This window comes from Pezoporus occidentalis, unplaced genomic scaffold (genome assembly GCF_034315485.1).
Source record: "Pezoporus occidentalis ecotype Australia unplaced genomic scaffold, CSIRO_AGI_Poc_V1 ctg109, whole genome shotgun sequence".
Lineage (NCBI taxonomy): Eukaryota > Metazoa > Chordata > Aves > Psittaciformes > Psittacidae > Pezoporus > Pezoporus occidentalis.
The window spans coordinates 2,869,487-2,893,640 of record NW_026912875.1 but is presented as its reverse complement, the minus strand read 5'-3'; the positions used below and the strand labels follow the sequence as shown (position 1 = coordinate 2,893,640).

At 44.9% G+C, this 24,154-nt stretch overlaps 1 protein-coding gene across 4 annotated transcripts in view; it reads right to left on the bottom strand.

Annotated features, from left to right (window-relative positions):
* FOXO3 (forkhead box O3) overlaps positions 1 to 24,154 on the bottom strand; it is a 93,154-nt gene that overhangs the window by 6,053 nt on the left and 62,947 nt on the right. For 2 of the 4 annotated variants that reach the window (XM_062625017.1, XM_062625008.1), the window contains exon 2: positions 10,678 to 12,112. The exons of 1 other annotated variant lie outside the window; for it this stretch is intronic. In XM_062625017.1, coding sequence (XP_062481001.1) covers positions 10,712 to 12,112 — 1,401 coding nt within the window. In that variant the 3' untranslated portion in view covers positions 10,678 to 10,711. Of the gene's footprint in view, positions 1 to 10,677; positions 12,113 to 16,370; positions 16,517 to 24,154 lie in introns of those variants that run through there. One more of the 4 variants, XM_062625026.1, reaches the window with a different exon arrangement.

Here is a 24,154-nt window from a genome sequence, read left to right as displayed (position 1 = left end):
GTAATATGAACCAAAGTGATAAGAGAAAAAGCTGGAGGACAGATGATGATGGGCACCATTTGTGGAAGTGGCATTGCCCTGTATATTTTCCTGAGGACACCCATCCTGCAGACAGTGCCAACGTTCACACAGCTGAGGTGAAATCTGTTCAGCAGAACTAAACCCAACTTCAATTTCACAGTTCTGTTTACAGGGACTTTGCAAATGGATTAAAAAATGAAAAGAAGCAGATCAAAGTCTCAACCTGCCTGCCTTCAAATTACCCCATTAAAGTCCACAATAGACTCACAAACTCTCGCTTTCCGTTCTCTCCACAAAAAGCCTCTGCTAACCCTGATCTAGTGGCCTGCTGCTTCATAGCCATGAAAACTGTATCAGGCAGGGAAGCAACAACTCCAGCTACATCTCCATTTATCAGTGGTCCTCAAGCACAACTCCCCAGTGGTCCTCTCTCCCTGTCCCAGAATATCTCCAGCTGCATCCTGAGCCACCATGAGGTTTTTTCACATTCCTGACAGCCATAGGGAAAAGCTCATCCTCCGGAGTGTCTCCCTGAGTTTGCAGAGGTAGATGAGCAAGCCAGGACAATGCTGTCCTCTAAGGGCAACACACTGCTCTTCACGCAAAGTACTCCAGTCCCTACTTTATCCTTTTTCTTGGTCTTTACTATTGCGTACTGCTTTGGGGGATAAGAGCAGCAGAGGTATGAGCACAGGGAGCGACGAAAAAAACCCAAACAACAGAACAGAGGGCAAGGAAGGGTACAACAAAGGTGAAGTCTAGCCTGCTCAGTAGGTTAGAGCAGCGTTTGCCAACTTGCCACCGCAAAGGTGTAGAGCCCCCACCTACATGTGGCATGGTTTCTTGTTTCTCAGGCTGCCCAAAAAAGGGCACTACTGGAAAATATCTGCCTGTACTTCTTAAGTCACACCTTGGAAAATTCAGTTTTCCCTTGAAAAGCTCCTCTGCCAAACCTGAAGCCCAGCTTCAATCATCAGGGAGTAGAAAGGAAGGAGGAATTTATACTTTCTTAGAGACTTCCTTTTCTTAAGACTTTGCTCTGAAGACAGTGAAGGCTTTTTTCTAGAGTGCAGCCTTCATAAATGCATTGATTTCTGGGTTCTGTTGTACACACACAGACACACACGCTGGCTGTTTTGACCTCCTCGGTATATAAGGCTGATCTGCTGGACACCAGAAAAACCCATACTACTATACCAAGCTACAGCTTATGCAAACATACATGCATATGATTGGTGAAAATAATCACTTTAAAACACAAACAGAAAAAGCATTTAGTTAGAGGTGAGGATGAACTACTGCTTTCTCATGTCCCACAGATGTTTTGAATCATAGATTCTGTTTATCTTATTTGGTGGAAGAGTGCCATACAAAAAGCAAGTATTTCTGTAGTTTCTGTTTCTTCAGCTCGCAAGCAACTATGTGGGAGATAAAATGCCCCTTCTGTCTTTTTCTCTGCTTTCCCATCCTCTACTGTACTACTGACCAGTTACAAATGCTGCTCTTGGTTTACTCTATGGCCAAGCCGTTGGCTGTGATTTCTCTCCAGCAGCAACATTTCCTCATCTCTGTCTCCAATCATTCGACCACTTAACTGGATAGCTGTCTCCCAAGCCGCATGCCAGCTCATGCACCATCAGACCAGCTCTGAAGGATCACCTTCCATGTGTTGCTTTCTCCTTTTGATTCCCAGTGGTGCCAATTATGCAACAATTGCATAATATAAAGTGGAAATTTCTTCGGAATAGGAAGGTGATGCATCGATGCTCCCCAGAGTGAGGCACAGATAATATGCACTGGCAGCAAGTTTATCAGTAAGCTAAAATAACAATCAGCACATACAGTTTTCTGTTAAATAGCTCCTTTATGTAATTATGGTATAAGAAGCCACGCTACTAACACACAACTCCTCTGTACAGCAGCCTACCAAGGACATGCTGATTTGACTGGAAGGCTTCCTGTTCAGTGGACTGCCTCTTGAAAAGTATCACCACTTGGAGGTCTGTAAAACAAGCGTTTTTCCTGGGTACCACTCTGCAACAACTCCCCAGGCAGAGGAAATCCCAGTAACTGCTTTTACTGTCCAGAGACTTTGGAAGCAAACATTTGGGAGTAAACTTGCATCCTTTAGTCACAGATGTGTATTCATCTTGGTGCCTCTGCCCCTTCATTTGTCATTGCCACCAGCAATGCAGTTTCTACTCAAAAATGGGGGTAGGCTCAAAAAGCAAGACTTGATTATGTGGGGTTACAAGTTAATATTCTGCCTGAGGTTTCCCAGCTAAAGACTGAAGAATACGCAGTATTTATTTAGAAACATGTAGGGAAGACAACTACTGTGGCTAATCACTCCATACTGCCAAATTGCAGCACCAGATATTTTGTTCAAGCAGAATAAAAATTAGGAACTCCGATGCCATGGCAGGTGGGCCAGTGACACCACATGGGCTTCATGTATGATGCACTAGGACGGATCTGTGCTGAGAGACAACACTGAGGTGATGGTGAGAAGCCCAAAGGGGAAAAAAGAGCTGGCAACTTAATGTGTTTTCATGAACTTTCAGGCATGTTGCAACTTCACTTTTTCTAAGTTCTCACAAAAATAGATCCTTTCTTAGCTCAGAACTGGGGACAAAGAGTGAGGGAGAAGGATGGAAAGAGGAAGAATGCTGGCACAGAACTAAAAATTATGGGAGCTAGAAAGTTGCTGTGCTGGTACTTGTGCATGCACATAAAGCACAAAAGTGTCTCTTTTCCTGCTGCTGTTCTTCCACTCAAAGAAACACTGCAAACCACAGCAGACAATCAAGTATTTTGGCAGTAAATGTAACTAAAGACAGGAGATCATTCTCTCACTCTGTAGCAGCTCCCTCAGACAAAAGGCTTGCCCAGAACTGTAGTGAGGTGCCACAACTACAGATATGTGTGATATCCCACTTGTCTACAGAATCACAGAAAAGTCCGGGCTGGAAGGGACTCGGCATCATCTGAAGGCAGAGCCTTAGGTTAGGTTATTCAGGCCCCTGTCAAGTGAAGTCTGGAATATTCCCAGCAAGGGAGCATTCACCACTCCTCTGGGCAGCTCATTTTACTGTCAGTGGTGGGTAAGGTCCCTTTTACCCACTGCACATATGAAAAGGAGACACCCAGAAAGTGGTCCATCCATGCTCACACACTTGAAAGGAAAAGCAGATTGGGGCTCCCTAATGTATCAGGGCCAACCAGGATACTAAACAACTAGATTCATAGGAAATTCTGCACTGCCTTGCAAGAGGAGCAGGCGCATGCAGACTCCACTGTATGTCACTTTGTTGTTGTCCATACAAGAAGACCATATGCTGACAGAACTGGTTTTACACCCATAGATATGCCAGTGTGCAGTTATGCTGGCTTCCCAGCACAAGCACTGCTGATAACTAATTGCATCACATCTAGCTGGCTTCAATCCTCTGCTCTGGACAACAGAGGCTAGATACAGAACAGCATCTCTCTACAAGGTCTCCAGTCTTCTTACTCGACAGCCTTATTGTAAACTTTATCCCCTGCCTTTTGTTCATGGGCCTGAGGAGTGGGGTGGAAATCCTGCCAGTTATGGGTGATGCTGCCATTGACAGATGTCAGCCTGGGTACTCAACACAGCACCTCATAGGCAGAATGCTGCAGGAGTAGAGGAAGAAGGCCAAAAATGCTTGCAAAACACAACTTCTGCTAGGGGTAAGGTACATGGGCTTGAAAAATAGTGCCTTCTTTAGGCACTCCGAGGCACAAGGAAGGAGACCTCTACTGTGGATCAGAAAAGGATGGATAACTACTGCACCTGTGCCAAGATGAGGCAAATATTTTGCTTTTGAACCTGAAGAATAAGAGCCGCTTCTACAGTAAAAGGTACCAGCATGTCTGGAAACATCCTGAATTATGGGCTTATAGTGCTATGGAAACGTGCTACGCACTCTTTAGTCTGAATGTCCTCACAGAGAGTTTCTTTTTCTCTGCCAGGTACCAAGTCTATTTTAAAAATTTAAAACATCCTCCCTGCTATGAAGTGTTCTCACTTTCCTCTGCAGCAAGCTGAAAATGACATGACAATAATGCTCACACAGGTCATACAAAATGACTTCCACCATGTTGATATAAGGCAGGACATCCTCTATTAGGACTTACAAGTGGTAGAAAATGCAAGGGAGGGAAGGTCCTCCCTCAAACCCAGATTTTCTCTACATTTGTATGAAATAAATTACCTATGAAAGCCAGCAGAAGCAGATAGTACAAGGGAAAAACAACAGGCAAGATATTCAGCTCAGCTGTAGAAGTGCATAAATGCAATGGCATAATCTGGGAAAAGTGGCTTTTTTCCTGGAGTAAAGGCAGACAACCACGGCTACACAGCAGCCTCCTTTAGCTGAGCTGCATATCCACCCGATTACTGGTCAGCAGATGTCTGCTCCACCAGGCTCCAACAACTGCCACCCTGTCAGTAATCTGAGTGGAAAAGCTGATTAAATAGCCCCCATAGACTGGACAGCAGTAGAGTGTTCCCACTACCCAGCTGCAGGTACCTGATTTAATGATGACAGTGTCCCAGCCCACTGTGCGGCATTCCATCAGGGACAGTGCTGACGGGAGCATCCTGCTTGACACTCCACCGGCAGCACCAGGAGCCCAGAGTGGCATTGAATGAGCATCCTTCCTTCATCCTTCCTCCCCAGGCCAAGAGAGAAAGACTATTTATGTATGGTACTACTCAAATATGTGCACTCCTGCTGCCTACACTATACCTGTGCTCTTTGCCTGTCATCATCACAAGACTTAAATCTCACCAGCTGTCAGTTCATCACCTCGGCTGAGTGCTGAACTGTTACGAAGAAAGATCTCAACCTCAGCTGCATGACGCTATGTGTCTAAAAAGGATCTCCTATTACGCACTTCTTCAAGAAAATGTTTTTAGGGGGGCCATTTAAAGTCTGGCTCACAAGAAGAAAAGAAAAATGAAAAACCACCTGTAACCAGCCCAGCTATCAGGCAACAGCCTGTCTGGGGACCGACACTGATCTGCAGCTCTAAACAATCATTATGGCTCATTCACATGAGAAAGATGGTTTGTGAAGACTCATTCTGTAATAAAACCTGTGTGCTGCTGATCCAGGGAGGAAAGCACTGGGGAGACCAGTTGATGTGGGCTGTTCTAAAAATATCAGTTTGTGCTGTCATCTGGTGAGAGTATGTCATCCTGTAATCTTGGCATCTGCAGGGACAGCAAGTTTCTGCCTAATTATTGCTGCTGAATCACATGACAAAGCATGAGGTACTAAAAAATGTATCTATATAAAACACCACTAGAAGAACACCCAAACCACAAGATCAGACCGCTGTCCTGGCTCCAGCTGCTGTACATTCACAACACAAGCCTGCAGAGGCAATCTGGTTTTTACAGACTTTTCCCCAGGTTAATAAAACCCCAACACATAAACCCAGATTTAAAAAGCCACCAAACCCAAAAAGCCCTACTCCAAGAAGGAATAAGCAATTAACTGTGTGTGTGTGTCAGCTCCTGCTGCCTTCACACAGCAAAAGCCACAGCATCCCTGTAAATCTAGGACTCGCCCCTGTGAGCATAGGGCTTCCAGAGGCACTGTGGCCAGTGGGACCGCACAGGGGGCAGCCCCAGCAGGGTTTGCCCAGCTTTCCCCTTTCTTCCTCTCCAGCAGCCACAAGCACAGAGTTTGCCCCAGTGCCACTGGTGCTTGGCCATGGAGTGAGGAGCCTGCCCCAGGCAGTTACTCCCAAGCAGGGAGTTAATAGGATCCCTGTTCCCAGTGAAATATGCTTTCCACACAGACATTTTCGTTCAAAGACTAAACTTGGTGAGCGTGACATTCAGCTAGTCACAAAACCACCTTTCAAAACTTGGGCTGGCTGAAACAACAGTGAAATGTTAGAAGTGCACCACCTCCTTAACCACTAACCTCTTAGAAGTGCAGCAGAAGAATTTGCTGCTCCTGAATTTCCTTCAGATATTTTAAAGTCAGCCAAAACCGTCTTGGCTCTTCGTAAGAAACCTGCCAGGCATACACCTAAAACCTCACTGCTGAACATAAGTGAGGAGGAAGCTATGGTACCAAGGCAGTCAACATCCTAAGGAAGAGGTCCACTAATTCTAGTTTCCACACTTCAGCTTCCATAAGCAGAAAAGAAGATTTATGGTAAAGAATAAAAATCATCTTCCTCATGGCATATTGTCCAGAGCTCTCTCATTTGAAACACCACAGAAATGGAGACCTTTTACTACCTATTTCAACTTTCAAGATGGTGTTGTAGCGAACAGTCATCCTCAGACCTACCATATGTCTTTGGTATGAATTTCACTCAGAAACAGAATGAACGCTAATTAATGAACTGGCAAGTAGTTCAAACTGATATGGAGTAATGAAATACTAACAGATCTTTTGTTACATTTCCTAGGATTTTGCTTTATGAGAGATGTTAATCATCAAATTGTGCAAACATTATATGACGCTGCTATTAGTAGCTTGTGCACTCCATTGCTACAATAACAAGATGAAGGACCAAGATGATGCTAGGGGGAAATGAGTGACTTTAACTGACCTGTGAAGTGTTTTACTTGTAGTTTTCAAACAAGTCAATGTGGCTCCAGCACAGAGCCCAGAGGCATCCTCCTAAATGGCACATCAAAATCTCTTTCAGAACATGCACCTAGATGAGTTTTTCAGACAGCAAAGTCTCAGGAAGTTACTGCCCTACTTGCCCTGAGCTATCCTCTACCTCCTGCCCAAGCCCTACCAACATCACTGCCTGCATGGCACTACTGTAAACTGGATCACTGAAACAATCCAGGTAAAAGCAACTTCTTCGATGGCTGATACCAGAGGAAATGTTGGCCGAAGCGGTAGTTGATCACCAGCTTCTGAACTTGAAGCAGTGAATGTCCTGAAAAATCTCCCATAACAATCTCTTTGGGACTACTCTTCCTTGGGACTTGCTGGCTCAGAAGGACCACGGAGCAAAGTACAGAGCTGTGTGGGACTCCAGGCTAAGGAAGGAACCATTAATTTCAAAATAAAAGGTATTCTAGAGACAGGTGAGGAGATAGTGACATCTTTATTGATAAACAAGCTGAAGAAACAAGGTGATGATTATCTGAGTAGGTGTAGGGCGTATCCAGTGCTCTTGGGAAGCAGGCAGAGATAGAGGAATAGAGGCCCAGCCAGTTTAAGAAGGGAAAATTATGGCTGAATGAATAAAGCAAAAGAAGAGCATATTGATTTTCTCCTTTCCTTCTTGTAAGAGAAAAAAAAACCAAAACCACAAGCCAAACCCAATTCATTTATATGGCTGAATGAGGAATTTCTGAAAGGCTGGGCATAAGCAGCCTCACATGCACAAGGGCAGCACACTGGGACAGGCAAGGCTCTCTCCAGGGACTGTGCACAGGCTTATGTGCAGCAAACATGCACAGCCATGAAACCCACAACTGTGGCGTTTTCTGCACAGGTTTCTTACTTCCCCTATGAAGAATCTGCAGTTGATTTTCTTCCAAAGTAAATCCCCCTCTAAACCTAGAGCATGTATAAACTAAATACCCATGGTCTTGCTTCTTTCTTTCCTTCCTGAAAACTGACTCCAAAGTTTCTCTTATTTTTCACAGCAAACACAGCACTCACTATTCCCAGGTATGCCAATAATCCATTGTAACTGCTTCTGCCTGCCTGTAAAACACACCTGGCTGCCCTTCTGAAACGGATTTAGCATGAGCAAGCACCAGGCTGTTCTGCTCAAAGTGTTCCCCAGTCTTCACGCCTGTAAAGATTCATTATGGAAGTCATAAACATTGCCAAAAGAAGACTTCAATTCAGGGGTTCCTATTGCTACAGCAAAGCAAAGAAGTAACTGAGAAAGCAATTCAGAATGATTGCACCTGATGTCACATGAGGAGCCCCTATCAAAATACAAGATGATCATAGGGAGACAAACTCTCAAACAGCTCTGCTTAACAGACAAGGAAGGGTGCTGATGAACCAGCTCAGCAGAAATCATCTGCACTTGCACCTGATACCAGAGGCACACCACAGCAGCCAGTCCACTTATCAGAAAGAGTGAAAGAGGCTTCCACAGATGACTGGACAGTAATCCACCGTGGAGAGCTGTCTCATTAATACATCTGTCCTTTGCAATGAGACTCTGCTCATACAGTTGTGTCAGCTCCTCTATTCAGAGGGAGCAGCCTGAAAAAGATCACAGTGGATATGCTTTCTGTGAATGGCACAGGCTGGGGTAAAGAGGCAGCAGTGAACATGGGTGAGGAGGTGGTGTAGTGTGCCTTCTCTGCACAGCCCAGGCAGGTTTCCCAACACACCACTTCTGCCTATACACAGAAAACAAAGCTACGAAAGTGGGAGACTGCCCTATTTGCCTGTGCCAAGCAAAGATGTCAATAACATCTATTTTTTAGGCCCCATCTGTCAGACAGTACTGTTAGATGTCTCACAGTGATAAAGTTCCTACAGCCTTTTCTTTTACTTCATGTAAAAAGGGCTTTTAAATCCAAACAGCTCGTGCACGTGGAGGAAGACAGAACTGGTCAGCAAGTGCAACCTTCTGCAAATATTTCCTCCTGGTTCATGAGTCAATTATTTGAATTTTTTCCCCTTTCCTTAAGCTCTCCAGCACTGGAACTAAAGGAAAACCAGAATTCAGCTGTGGCCCTAGCCACGGGGCCACATACAGGGCCCTGACATGCAGGGTCAGGGGGACATGGTGTCCTCTACAGCTCACCTCTGCAGCCTTTCTCCTGGCCATGCACTGAAATGCTCTTGCTTTGAGTGAGAAAATGAGAAAGAACCAGAGGAAAATTTCCTACTGACAGAGAAAAGACTGCACAAACCAACCGCTCCACTGGAGCATGCTGCTTTGCAGAACTGCTGAAAGGAGGACTCCTGTGCAGTCCTGTTGTCCCTCATAGACAGCAGATCACAGCACACGTCTCCTGGGGTACTCCATACACACAAGAAGACATTCAGGAGGTTCACCTACTGCAGAGCTTCCCCTTGAACACCTAACTGTGAAACACAAGAATGAAAACTCAATTAAAGATGAAAGGGGCAGATTAAGAAACATAAAGTCAAAGACACCAACTCCTTTCCATCCTTCATCTAGAAAATTAGGGAGTTGGAAGTAAGCTGCCAAGTGAATGAATACCTTGTTTAACCTCACCACTGGGATACTCTACATATTATTCTGAAGTTAACAGAACACTTTCAATTATTTATAGCTAACCTTTTATCCTACTATATTTTGAAATCTACTCCCTTATACTAATAAATAAAGAAAGGAGAAAGGGCACTTTGTGTGGCACCTACCCTATGAGTCAGTGAACATATACATGTGAGCAGGCAGAGGTATGGGCAGAAGACTGCAGAATCAGGAAAGGATGACAGAAACAACGTTTACAAGTTCAAATGCCCACAGCTGTGGAAAAGAAGCAATGGGAAAAAAAATACAACAATATGGAAAAAAATAATCTGAAGAGGGCTAACATGTGAAAAGTACCAACGTCAGAACCCAAACCTACAGACATTCTCTTGGTGGAATCCAAGTGAAAATGATAGAATCATAGAATGGTTAGGATTGGAAAGGACCTTTAGATTATCCAGTTCCAACCCCCCTGCCATGGGCAGGGACACCTCACGCTAAACCATATCACCCAAGGCCTTGTCCAATCTGGTCTTGAACACTGCCAGGGATGGAGCATTCACAACCTCCCTGGGCAACCCATTCCAGTGCCTCACCACCCTAACAGGAAAGAATTTCCTCCTTATATCCAATCTAAACTTCCCCTGTTTAAGTTTGAACCCATGACCCCTTGTCCTTTCACTACAGTCTCTAATGAAGAGTCCCTCCCCAGCACCCCTATAGGGGATACCCACCCCAGTCCTGAGGAGGATAAACCAACAATTTTAGTGCATTTAAAACATTAAACCCATGACATTCCTGGGACCAGGATCCCACCTCTCCTATTTCATTATTTAATTCCTCCATTTACTGAATGTTTGGAGGTGATTTTCCCCAAGAAATACAGTTAAAACCCCCAAACCAGACAGTTCAGCTAGCATAGCAGCAGCACAACTCTAATTCAGTCCAGATCTGTTCCACACTCCCTATCCTCAGTGCATGCACTGATCTTGCAAAGGCACTTTTTCTCCTCCTCTGCATTAACACTGCTCCACTGACTGCCCTCTCCCTATGTAACACATCTTGGCTACAGTGGCATCAGCTGCAGAGAAGAATCCATCTGTTGCGACTTCAAAGACTACGAGTCGGAGCTCTGTGATTCCTAAACTCCACAAATATTCCACCTTGGTTTTCCTGATTTGTCATTACCATTTCTCATGCCTAAATTAGGAAGGACGCAAAGCATCAGATGTGTGCTGACAGTGTTGCAGCTGAACAGCTTTTATAGCTTAGCATCATTTCCCTCCACACCTCCAAATGTTTCTTGGTTGCTCCTGTTGCATACCAACACATAGCAAGCCATCAAAAGCCAAATTAATATTATTAGCGTGCACTTATTATTAAGGGTTTGGTGCAAACTCCAATAAAACTAAGGAACCAATTATTTTGCCGCATCTACGGGGCACTGACCTGTTTGCCCATTTTCCCTGTTCTCAAAGATCCTTCAGCCTGGTACCCAACTCTGTGATGAAGCCTGTTTAGCACCAGTGAAGTTTCCCACATTCAGACTGACAACGTTCTGAGCTGAGATGAGGGAATCAAAGTTAAAGTCCAGCCCATCTGCATCCATGAGTTCACTGCGGATAATGGACTCCATGTCACACTCCAGGCTCCCATTGAAAATATCCAGGTCCAAGTCACTTGGGAATTTCTCATGTCCCATCACTGGGAGGTTCATGCTAGAGGAGTACAAAGAGGAGCCTGAGAGCGGGTCAGAAAGTGTTTGCATAGACTGATTGACAGGTGACTGCTGATGTTTGGTAGATCCCAAGCTGTTAGAATCACTCAAGCCTATGTTACTGATGGAACTGGACAAGGCACGGCTGCCACTAAGAGACGAGCTGTGAGACTGGTGCTGGTGGTGGGGCAGGCTCTGATTGACCAGACCGCCTTGGCTGGACTGTGCAGCAAACGACATCATGGGGTCATTGCGGAGCATTATATTCCTGCGGGAATTCTGAGCGGACACAGCTGTGCTGGCTTGTGACATGAGTGGGTCAGACTGTGTCATCATGACATCGCTGTGACTAAGTGCATCAGAGGCGAGGAGATCCTGCAGCGTCTGGTTGTTGTAATGAGAAATGGAAGAGAAGGTGGCCTGCTTGTTCTCCTGAATGGTCTGCATGGGCGACTGGCGGAGGGAATTCAGGGACGACGGCCCAAACACGGCGTTGTTGAAACTACTTGATGGGGAACCCAGCCCTGAACCTTTGGAACCATAAGGAAAACTGGAGCTTCTCTGCATCATCCCTCCCGTGGGTGACTGCTGGGAGGGAGGAAGTGTTATATTGTCTAAGAGATCATCCATGAGGTTATCTGTCAGTCCATCATTCAAATTCATTGTCCCAGCCATATCAGTCAACCTAGGCAACTCCACAGTACATGGTTTGTTTACTGAAGGGGACAAGCTCGATGGACTACTGTATAGCATGGGAGAAAGCGGAGCATCATCATCTTGGACTTCATCTAGTTCGGTGCTTGCCAAAATTGGTGACAAGCGGCCACTGATCGTACTGGCATTGGAATTCGTACGGGAGCGAAAATCTGTCCATGCATCCAGCTCGTCGCTGCTGCGGGAGGTGGGACTCCCTGGCCACTTGGAGAGCTGAGAAGGGCTGTCCTCGCTCGCCTCCTGGGCAGTCTGCAGGGCTGCCTTTTTCTTAGCTGCTCGCCCTCTGCTCTTTGTGTACTTGTTGCTGTTGTCCATTGACACAGCGCGTCTCCGGGGCGCCTTGCCGCCTTTCCCACCATCTGGATTGATCATCCACCAAGAGCTTTTCCCAGTGCCTTCATTTTGCACCCTGACAAATCGGCTGTGGAGTGACAAGTTGTGCCGGATAGAATTCTGCAGGAAAGGAACAAAACAAAATGTCAAGACTGGCACCCCACTTCTTTTGCTGCCCAAATCTCAATCATTAAACCAACATCACATGAAAACAGCAACATGAATAAAAACATTAGACCCTCTTGGGCATCACTATGGGTTTCTTGGGTGGTGAATATGGAAAGACTGGAGTGTGACTGCAGCATGCCAGCATGCTGCTGTAAATAAGCCCCATGCTTGCACTACCTGTGTGCTCCTGGTGTCTGTCTCTACACTCCCAAAAGCTGCATCCTAAGGAAAGGAGCATGGCAGCTCCACTCCTCCACTCAGGAGCTCCACTCCTGTTAGCAAGGAGTTAGATGTTTCTCCCTTACTTTTGACTCAGGACAGACCTCTCTCTATACTATCAGCAATCTTGCCATCAGTTCCTTGAAATAAAAACTGCATAGGCACGGCAAAAATCTGACTGGAGGGGTAGTCACACTCATCACAGCCTTTGCAAATGTCTTTTTAATTCTTCATGGGCATGTGTGGTGTATTTGTTATAATAATTCTTGAGGAAACTGCAAGTGCTATTGCTCCTCTCCCACAGGCACTCTGTGCATGACTAAGCTGTACTTTCTCTCTTGATTAGAGGCACCAGAATTACGCCTGTACTGCAGCAGCTGGCCAGCTGTCCCCTCGCTATATTATCCTCAGAGTCTTCAAAACAAGATGTGACACAGTACACGACGATATCCCTGTCCCTGTAAGCTGCTAGATAACGGAGCTGTGTAAAGCTGATGTACGCAGTTGGATACCCCACATAGTACAGGTTGCTACAAAATACAGTACTTCTGAGGGAGCCCGTGCACTGCTTGCTCTTGCCTATTACCTGCTTGCACTAGTCAGCAACAGCTACCATCCAAAGCCTACGCTGGCTCAAAACAACGATAATCACCTCAGAATGAGAAAAGAGGCCAAGAAAACCAGCACACGGTACCCTAGTGAAAAGACTCCAGACTTCAACCAAAATAACTGACATGAAAATCCTGCTGATCTTGGGCTTAAAATATGGCTCGAAGAAAGGACAGGCAAGTAGTATTTGCTAGTGAGAATGCTTCCAGGTTTGGGTTGTATTTTCTTTCACATGCAAGTCCAAAGAGTTTTGGAGCTATCCCATATTCCTTTGACAAAACAGATAGGCTATTCCTCCAGGTTAAAGATGTTTAAGTTTAAAAAGTCACACGAGTTCTTTTTTCTTAAATTCTGGCAATTACCAGGTATATCTATGAAGAGGCGAAAAATCACATTTGTTCTACCAGCGTGCTTTAAAAACACAAAGTCCACAGGATCACAGCATAATCAAACCATCCAGAGTAAATGTCCTTCATTTACAAAGTACTGAAAAAATTCCAGAGTTAAATGGGGAAAGAATGAATCAATCAACAAATTATTCAGGAGCATCTTGACATTTGCATCCTTAGCATAAATGGATGTTTGACATAAGCGAACTGGAGACACGTTTGATGTATAAAGTAATACAGCCCAGCTTTTTTTAAACAATTCCTTTCAGTATAAAATGCCTTTTTTTCTCCCTGTTAAGCGTTGTGGTTTTTGTCAGATTGTGAAATGGAAAACACGCCTGAAGTTCTTCTCACACGCAGACAGCAGACGCGGTTGTGATTATCACTTAATGAAAAGAGAAATCATATGGACCACGGTTCAAAATAGCAACTGTTATGTTTTAAACAATTTGCACAAAACAGCAGACCAGACTTTGCAGACATACTCGAGAGAAGTTTGAGTCAGTGCCTCAGCTATAAACTTGTCCTTTTCTAAGGAACTTTCATGCCATCAAAATATAGTGGATTGAGTTGCAGCATAATAGTTCTTCAGTCTAAGGAAGGAAAGAGATTTTTATTATTTAACTCATGACATTTTAACTACATTCTGAGTCTGGCAACAGTCTGTTTCTAAATTCTAATAAGTAGGTGCCACTGCCTACTTGCTCACATTTCTCTCAACTGGCAGGAGAACTGCTATTTTTTAAATAAATATAAATGTTGATACTCCAGCTTGTACCGCATCAAGTGCGGGTAGCTCTCACATTCATCTCCCAGCACTTTCATGGACAACCACTTGTGAGAACATCTGCCTGCGGATCTCTCCTCATGAAGAGCCAGCGACAGGGTGAGGACACCCAGAGCTAGACCACTACACATGGCTACAAGAGATACGCAAACCATGCTGCTCCCCACCTATAAATGCTGGGTATAAGAATAAGCATTGTGACTCCTTCTCATGACAAAAATCTTAGAAAACACAGAAAAGAAACACCCAAGGTGGCATACACAGTGTGCCACATAGCTTCAGATATAAAAACACTCAGCCGAAGTGCCAGCAGCTAACAGTTCTCAACCTCTAGTATTCTCATCATAAAATGGCTTATTTGTGCTGGTGGTAGCCGTAGTATGAAACTATTCACTCTAAACCCATGAAAAGTCCTAAATGGTAAAACTGTGAGACTGAGGCACCTTTCAGGATGAGGGGTCCTGCATGTGTGGATACGTGTAAGCACAAGTGTAATTTTCTTCTTATTATACCTTTTTGCTCAGCGTTAGTATTGCTCAAATAATAATGTAATAATACTTCTGCATTGAAAACTGGTGGTTATAAAAAATCTGAGCAGTTTGTTTTCCTTTACATTAAGCAATATGCTACTTACACTCCAGCTTCTGTTTTTCTTTACTTTTCTTCTGTAGGAAGATTGTTTCCTTAAGCATAATTATGGGCCAATTTATTTTTGTGTACCCTATCTCCACCCTCTGTTCAAACACTGCCTTAAAACCCACTTCTTTCACGTAACCTCCTCCGCTAACCTCTTCAGCAACAGTATCTGAGTTTCTTGGTTTCTCCTTGTGTTGGATGCTCTGCCAAATCAAATTATGGCTGGATCCTATTATCCTTTCACATGCGAGTTTTGCTACAGGAGTCACCAAGACTGACAACTCACATTAGTAAAGGCTGTTGTGCTGTGCTACCAGGCTGCATAGGATGGAAATAACTGTATTTTCTACCTGGTTTCGGAGCTGTCAAATAATGTTCCCAGCTACTTAAATTATAGGAAAATATCATGGGACAATCTTCGTTCACAACCACATGCATTAGTAATATATGACCATGCGATAAACCATAAAGGAGGCAGGGAAGCAAAGAAAATACATCTTACGAAAATACAGTTAATCATTTGAACCTGCTGCTGATCAAATTAACGAGGATTTGTCTTTGACTTATGTGGGGGAGAGATTAGGCCATGATGATGGAAACAGAACGCATTTTTCCATGCCAAAATGCAATGAGAAACTTTAAAAGATCTATAAAGGAACTTCCATCATCTGCCCTGGAGACCATATGTAGATGGGACAGATGCTAGCCAGGCTGCAGACACCTTGGAAAGAGCTCAGATACCACCAATGGGTACAACATATGGACTGTACAAGAGCAGAGTAGAAAAGAAATACAATGAGCTCCTCCCTTTATTAGTGTTACTATTTATACTGGACTTGAAGAATGCTGTGTGCTCTGCTAAGAGCCAGAAGCCCAAGGTTCCTGCAGATAAGATCAAGAGCATCCCATATGGCAGTGAGCCCAGCCCAGCTGGGTCCCAGTCGCCTGGGGAAGTGGTCCTGCAGGGAAGAATGACCAGCCATGGAGATGAGGGACACCTAGGGCTGAGGAATACATGAGGCAGGGCAGGTGTTGTGTGAGCAGAGGGAGCCATAGTGCCACAGGGAAGCAGTGCTACTACCCTGCATGGCTTAGGCCAGTGGTTTCAGGAGAAGGGGCACAGTGGGGTGGGTGCCCACTTGTAGCCAGGGCAGCAACACGAGGGGTGGCAGCAGCTTGCCCAAACCCAGGGCCATGCTCTCAGCTTTCACAAATGTTGGCCCACTGCACCGCATTTTGTTCAGTTAATGCTCAATGGAAACAGCCACATTTTGCTCACAAAAATTAAATAAATAAAATCAACTACCATGTCCTAATTACACGTGTCTCCCTTGATATTCCAATATGACTGCAAATGGGTAAACTCCCGGAGAGGCCACTCCAACATTGCCAAAATGCCATATACCTCATTCGGTACGAACATTTGAACGAGTCTCCCGGGGAGGACAGGACTGCACATTATTTCAACACCCAGCACCAATCAGGCAACAGCAGCAAATGCTTGAGCCTTTAAAATGGAGAAAATTCCTCTTTCCCGTGCCTGCTTCAGCCTCTTCCAAGCCATGTTTACCTTGTGGAGCCCGTCCATTAACGCAGACACCAGCTGCAAGTGCTTCCACTGCAGTACAGAGTCTTTTTTGTCTGGGAGCAACATGTGGTATCAATTTATCATCCTCAACAATGCAACAAGGAATCCACTCGCTTTAAAAATAAAAAGAGTTGTGTAACTTAACTCTTAAAAGCCCTCACTTTTTTTTTTTTTTAAAAAAAAAAGCAAGCCTAAACATTAGCAAGATGAGGTGCAGCTGGTGGCTGCCGAGTCCAAGTTACACACTGGTCTGTTTTTATTTCAGTGTTTTCTAGTGAGTGGCCAATTCAGTATTTCAGGTACAGGCTCCTAAACTGTAAAGTTAAGGCTATAAATCAAAAGCAGTTGTTTATTTTAACAAGTGGGATACCAGGACATGATGGGAGAAAAACAAATGCTATGTGCAGACCCATAAATGCTGCTAATGCTCACTTGAGAGAATTACACTTTATTTTATACTGTATTAACATATTTAATGTTCTAATTTCACCATATGAAGTTGTCTGTTGGCCATACAGTACAGACAGACATCAGATCTAACACCACTGAAAAGTAACCATGAAAATAACTCCAGTTTATTAACCTCCACTGACTGCGGGGAGCCCTTCTTCCCCATGGCTCTGCTTGCCACTTGAATTTCAGTTTCCAGCCTATGACACCTTGCTCAAAATGCTGTAGCACAAATCTCCTCTGGGGTGAACACCCCTGCAGAGGGCCTCCATTAAAGCTTACTTCTTTAAGAAAAGCAAAATGAAACAAACTACTTTCTTTGCATTCAGCTATTGCTAAAACAGGAGGCTGTGAATAATCCTAGCATATTTTGCCCACCTGTCCAGATCAGTGCCTTCTCCTGAAGTAACTCAAAATTTGCTTCAACTATCAGTTTTACACTTTGCTTGTTTTAAAGTCCCCAATGAGATTCAACTGCAAGTAATCAAGAAAATAGTGACTCCAAATAATTAAAGTTGCCAATTGTGCGCACATATGTAGGAATTTCTGGTGAAAGGGATTTGCGAGTCTGTGCAAGGAGATTTTTAGGAAGTACCAATCTGTTGGTTCCATGCAGTCATTTTCTGCCTAGCTCTGTAAGGGTGCAGTGCTGCTCTTCTCAAGGAACTCTGAAATCCCCAACCCAAAAAGGTCTCAGAATTGCCACCTCTTACCCATGAGTTTTTGCAAACTAGAAAAATATATATAATTACATAAAGTAGTGAGGGTGCTCTAGAGATGCACCAGAGTAAAAGCAAGAACTAAATCATAAGGAAAGTCCTCCGTCAATATCCATCCATCCATGTTGTATCAATATACATATTTTTCATATAGAACCAAATATTATGTACTCCAGGTTGTTATATTCTTTCAAAGGGGGGGGGGCACTAAGCAAATTACGCCCAGAAAAAGAAATCATTCCTGACACCCAAATGTTTTCGATACTTGATGTTTGGTATCATCTGCAAGTTCCCAAGGCAGCTCCCACAAATCCCACCAGATGCTCAGCAGAAGCAGGCAGCGAGAGTGCACCAGGGTCCTGCAGGGTACATTCCTTCATACCTGGCTGGCAAAGGCTACTGTCTTCATAGCCCTGGAAAGTATAAGCAGGGTGACACAGGCTCAGCCCTACTCAAGCATGCCCTCCTGCAGTAAAAGAGGGAAAAATATCCCTACAGATTTAGGGAGAAAAAGCTCAGCATCTGAAGGGTGGCCCTATGGATTCCCCTCCTCATCCTGTCTTCAAAGAAGTATTGCTGACCTTGGTGGTAGGGGAATGGCTAGAAGAGGCCCTCGCTGCAATTAGCTCTCTGCCTCCGTCTCTGCCCATCGTCCCCAACCCCTAGGAAGAGCAGAAAGCCTTGCGGGATATTAAAGCTCCCTGGGAGAACATTAAGTGCGGCGAAGATTTATCCTCTGAAATGTGCTGGCTCAGATAGGAAAGCAATCCGCTGATCTGCCTCCATCCTACACACAGGGCACCATGCCATGCCAAATTACAACAGGAGAAGGTGATTAGCACGGGGAAAACAAGCCCTCCCTAACAACATGTGCCTCACTCCCCACCGCCCCAGCTGCTCCTTGCCACAAGGACAGTATGTGAGCCACGTGCCTGCCAAGGAAGTTCATGCTCTCCCTTTCGAAAAGAAAAAACATCTCAGTGCATAGAGCTATGGGAACTGACCTACAACTTAATCAAGTTTTTGATTAGAGAAAAACAACCTTAAAAATTAATTCTAGCTAAAACAACTGCTGCCTCACTCTTTGCAAACAGTGATATTGCAAATCACTACACTGACGCAAATAAAACTTAGCTGAAAATATACACTGCCTGGAAATTGTCTCAGAATATCACGCTTCCAGTTAGCAGAAAAATCTCCAGTTATTTTACAGTTAGATATCCTCTGACCGCAGGAGGACTCTAATAAATAACATTTGTTTTGCTGTGAGCAGAGCATGCTGGTTGTCATATATTTTTTTCCACTGGGTGTTTGTGAGACAGGAAGCAGAGAATGAGGAAAATGCTGATACTTTTAACTAATGCAGCTGCGGAGCAAGAACGAAGCTGGTCTCTTCAACAACTCCTCCCAGCATCAGGAGACAGGTACCCCAGGCACCATTTGCTATAGGAAGCCCCTTAAAATATAAAGTGTTGCCTCTGCATGCTAGGCCGATGTTCTTCCATGTTAAAACAGGATTTGGGAATCAGGAAGCAAGCACCAACATCAGGAGGCTGCTAAAGACACCTCGTCAAGAGCTGCCTTTTTTACTCCCTTCCACACACTTCATCTCACAGCTGTCCAAAATGGAAGAACACAGCTGATTTCCACCAAAGGATTTAACTTAATTATCAGCAGGCATTTACTTTAAGGTATGGCTCTTGTAAGGTGCTGATCTGTGAAAATCCCGAGGCACCTCAGTGCAGGTTTGACTGGGACATGAACACAGCGAGAAAGTGGAAGTGTTGCCCCTTACTGAACTTAAACCCAAGCAGCTGCATACAAAAAGGCTGCGACAGACACACATGGCTGGGGCTTTGCAGACTCAGATCAAAACAGTTTTCATTTCTGTTCAGGAGCTGTGTCACCAGCACCTTTATTTCTTTTATATTTTTCTTAATGGCAAGCCCCAGCCTTTGAAGCTTTTCCACCGTAGGAACTTTGGAAATGACGCCACTCTGTATTTGTGGAGCCCTTTCAGCACGGCATTGCTGCATTTCTCCTCCTCCGTGCCACAGAGCCCCACAAGAAGCGCAGGCACACGCAACTAATCAACCCAAATATATGTACAGTAAGTGTCATAACAACAGCTACCGCTGTCAGCACAGCCCCAGTCCACCAGCTGCTGAAGCTACTGGAAGAGTCCTCACAAACCTCAGTGGTCACCCAGTTAGACCTCAATGAAAACAATGCAGTTTTACTGCGAGGCAGACTTTCACCCCCAAGGCTTGGGGTTTGTTTTGCTAGAAAGAACAACTAGAAGAAAAAAAAAATTAAAAACCCTCTGTTTTTCGTTTCTTAGATGCGCAGATCCCAGCACAACCCTCACGCGTCAGTGTGGAAACCAGAGTGCTTTATTTTTGCTCATTCTCGGCATATGGCCGTTACTATACATCAACTATTTAGAAACACGTATGGGCGTTCTTTCATGCCTTTAAAAATAAATGTGAGTGATGCTACAGCTTATAATAATTCACTAAAAATAGTAGCTTCCCATGGAAGAACACAGAAGCCTCTCATTGCTGAATCACCTATTATAATCTTCATTTTTTGACATTTTTTCATGGTCACGTGTTGATTTTAACACTTCCTAAGCCTGTGAAAGGCAACCAGACCAGCAATAACTCCCACCACACAGCGGCAGGGAAAGAGTAAAACCCGTGTGCACGAAAACAGCCTTCCAGGGCTCCTGCCTTACTGAAGTGCAGGGCTGCCTCGCACGTGGCTCAGTGAAGTGCTAGCTCTGAAATAATAGATTGTTAAATACCCAGGCTGGATTAATTGGAAGTGTTGAGCTGCGCACATTAAACTGCAAATCTGGTGACAGTTACGGCTGACGTGTGACTGATGAGAGGAATAGATCTGATACACTGTCGCCTGAGTGAGTTTGATCAGGCCTGAGCAAGCTCTTCAACAGCCGGCACAGGCACCTGAGACCTTCTCGCAAGAAAGCCTTCAAGCTATCTCCAGAACAGCCCCTGGCATTTCTGCTATGTAGACTAATCTGAAACAGAACCCCTCGCCTGTGCTATTTTAAGCACATAATTAGTTTATTATTGAACCTGAAGATACTATCTGCTTAAAAAGTGCATTTGAAGATACGATGCACTTCAGTTAGCAGATGACGTGGCAAAGGGATGGGCCCTGGTCCATGCATCCAAGCACCAGAGGAAGCCAGAGACACACCTAAGTATGACTCTCGGTGGCTCTGACCCAATGGCTTTTAGGGGCAAAAAACCCTTGGGAGCCTCATGGGAAGGACAGCCTCTGTAGAAACACACAACTGCAACTCCATATAGTCACGGAGTTAGTGCAGTGCTGGTGTGGACAGGGTGTGAATTAGGAGACAACGGACAAGCGGACAAGCGAACAGAACAACTTGAAAAACAGGTATCTCCTCCTTCAAGACTCAGGACTCGGTAGCTGTGGCACTACCAATAAATACCTGCACACTCTTCAAAACTGGCAGCTTTAAAATATTAATGCCTGTTGAAAGCAGAAAGTGATCAGTTTTCCTTTTGATGTACTCTGACGCTCATTCTGCTTTCGTCCTGAGAACACATGGGTCCTCCCTAGCCTCTCAGTGTCGTACAATTTCCTGTGTTTTCCCTCTGCACTGGGAAACATACTTTAAACACTGCATTTAAGAACATATTTGAAAAATCATACAGACTTGCTTTCTCTATACATAAATCAAGTTCATACTGTGCCAGATGACAAGGGTGGACAAAAACATCCATCTCCTCACCATTTTTATACAAACAGTAGGGAGGTGGGCTTACTGCAGGAGTCTTTCTTCAGCCCAGTCTGAATCTGACTTCCACAGGCGCACTGTGCTGGGTCATGGACATCGGGATCAAGTGCACCCTCAGCAAGTATGCTGATGACACCAAGCTGTGTGGTGCTGTCAACACGCTGGAGGGAAGGGATGCCACCCAGAGGGACCTTGACATGCTTGAGAGGTGGGCCTGTGCAAACCTCATGAAGTTTAACAAGGCCAGCTGCAAGGTCCTACAGCTGGGCTGGGGCAATCCCAGGCACAAATACACACTGGGCAGAGAATGGATTGAGAGCAGCCCTGAGGAGAAGGACTTGGGGGTGTTGGTCGATGAGAAAATGAACATGACCTGGTAATGTGAGCTGCCAGAAAGCCAACCACGTCCTGGGCTGCATCAGAGGAATTGTTGCCAGCAGGTCAAGGGAGGTGATTCTCTCCCTCTGCTCTTGCGAAACCCGACCCGGAGCACTGCATCCAGCTCGGGGGCCCCCAACATAAGATGGATGTGGACCTGATGGAGCAAGTCCAGACAGAGGAAGCCACAAAGATGGTCCAAGGGCTGGAGCACCTCTCCTATGAAGACAGGCTGAGAGAGGTTGGGCTTGTTCAGGCTGGAGAAGAGAAGGCTCTGGGGAGCTTTCCAGTGCCTAAAGGGGCCAACGATAAATCTGGAGAGGGACTTTTTACAACAGCATGTAGTGATAGGACAGGGGGAAATCGCTTTGAACTGACAGAGGGGAGATTGATACTGGATATAAGGAAGAAATTCTTCATTATGAGCGTAGAACATGTTGCCCAGAGAAGCTGTGACTGTTCCATCCCTGGCAGTGTTCAAGGCCAGGCTGGACAGGGATCTGAGCAACCTGGTCTAGTGGCAGGTGTCCCTGCCCATGGAAGTGGGGTTGGAACAACATGATTTTTAAGGTCCCTTCCAACCCAAACCATTCTTTGATTCTGTGACACCCAACCCCAAAACCTGCCCTACCCACAGACTCACCTGCTGAGGCACACGGCTTTAGTTTCCACAGTGTGATGCCCTGGCTGCAACCTCCAAGTTGACAGCATTTGATTTTGATTTTTTTTTTTTCCCTATGGAGAAAAGGTTTTTTACAGCCCTAAAATTTACCTCTCCTTACCCAACCTGGGCAGCTCCAGGTCAGACATGACTTGCATGTTACTGGTTTTACCGGATTTTTAAAAATCAATTTTCTGTTTACTGCAAGGGTAAAATATATCTGAGGAGCTGACAAAAGGGAAGATGACACCTACTATGCTGCCAGTGAATCAGCCCCTTGCTACAGCAAGCAGGACATTCCTGTTTCACATGCAACAGCACCATCCCAGAAACCTCACAACCCAGGTAAATGCACAGGTATGAAAGTCATCATCTTTTCCTTTTTTCTTTTTTTTTTTTTCCACTTTTTAAGCTATTTACCTAATCTGAGAAACTAAAATCACTGCCATCAATACAATCACAACTGTAAGTGCTAAACGTTGGGCCTAAAGCTAGGCTGTGTCAAAATGCTTTGGCATTTCATGATGCTGTGTTAGCACCCCACCCCAACACCTGAGCCCAAATAGCAGACCGATGAGTAGAGGAGCCCTTTCATGTTCCTGGTTTGAACCTGTTCACATGAGTAATCCCTTCTGAAGCCAACATTCAGGCCACGGTGAGGCCCTTGTATCACTCAGACTGGGATGTTTTTCAGAGACAATTGCAGAGCCACAGGGTGATGGTTTTGAGAACCCTGACTGTACCAATAGCCACAGTCGTCACCAGGTACTAGGACAAGAATTACCTGCACTGTAGGTTGCAGTCTGGTTGAGCTCCCATTATAGGAAGGACTGCAGAAGTAGAAGACACTTGCATTTGGAAGTTTACAGCCTCAACAGGCAAACAAAGAAGCTTCAATCCAATAAAGATGCACAGAAGATAAAACTGAGAGACTTGCTTTGGTTCATTTGCTAGCACAAACCAGCTTTGCCTTACTTGCCCTTCAGGACAAGCACTGAGGCAACCTCTCAGTACCCTGAGATGGTCTCACTTCACAGACACCATCCCCTGCTTTGGAAAATTGTAAGTATTGACTTGCTGAATCAAAATCTATGTGCCTTGGAGTTCCAGAAGCCATATGTGTACTGAGATGGCCACACAATCCCTCCAGAGGGATTCATCCTCCTGTCCAGTCTCCAGCACTGGACAGGGGGACGAATTTCTGCTTCTCAGAGAAACTGGTCCCAGACCCCAGGTGGGCTGGATGGACACATGTAACATGCTGCTTTTAGGCGGAAAACATTGAGTTATATTAGTGGAACTACACTGCTTGAAGTAAGTCCATTTTCAACACCTATGTGTTCAAGACACAAGGCAAATTTTAAGGGACGATGCTAAGAATGATTGTGCCTTTGTACATCATCTTTTTCTTATGACACTTCACAGTATTCATAGCTCAAGAATGCAAGGCCTCCTAGGTATGCCAAGTATCATTTTCGTAACAAAGGTATATAAGAAGCAAGTACCTTCAAGCTGCAGCTGATCAGATGAGGGCAAATGCATATGGGGATATTTCCCCTCCTTCTGAGAAAGGGAAGGGACCCACTACAAAGTACCCTGAGCAACATGTATGCACAAACATCATGACAGGTCTGCTAATATTTCTGTAATAGGAGCTGATACGCAAAACACAGAACAGGCTAACACATGCTATCCCTATGCCCTTTTTTTCCTTCTTTTTTTTCCTGTGATTAAAGTTTAGAGGAGATGGGATAGCCAGAAAAAC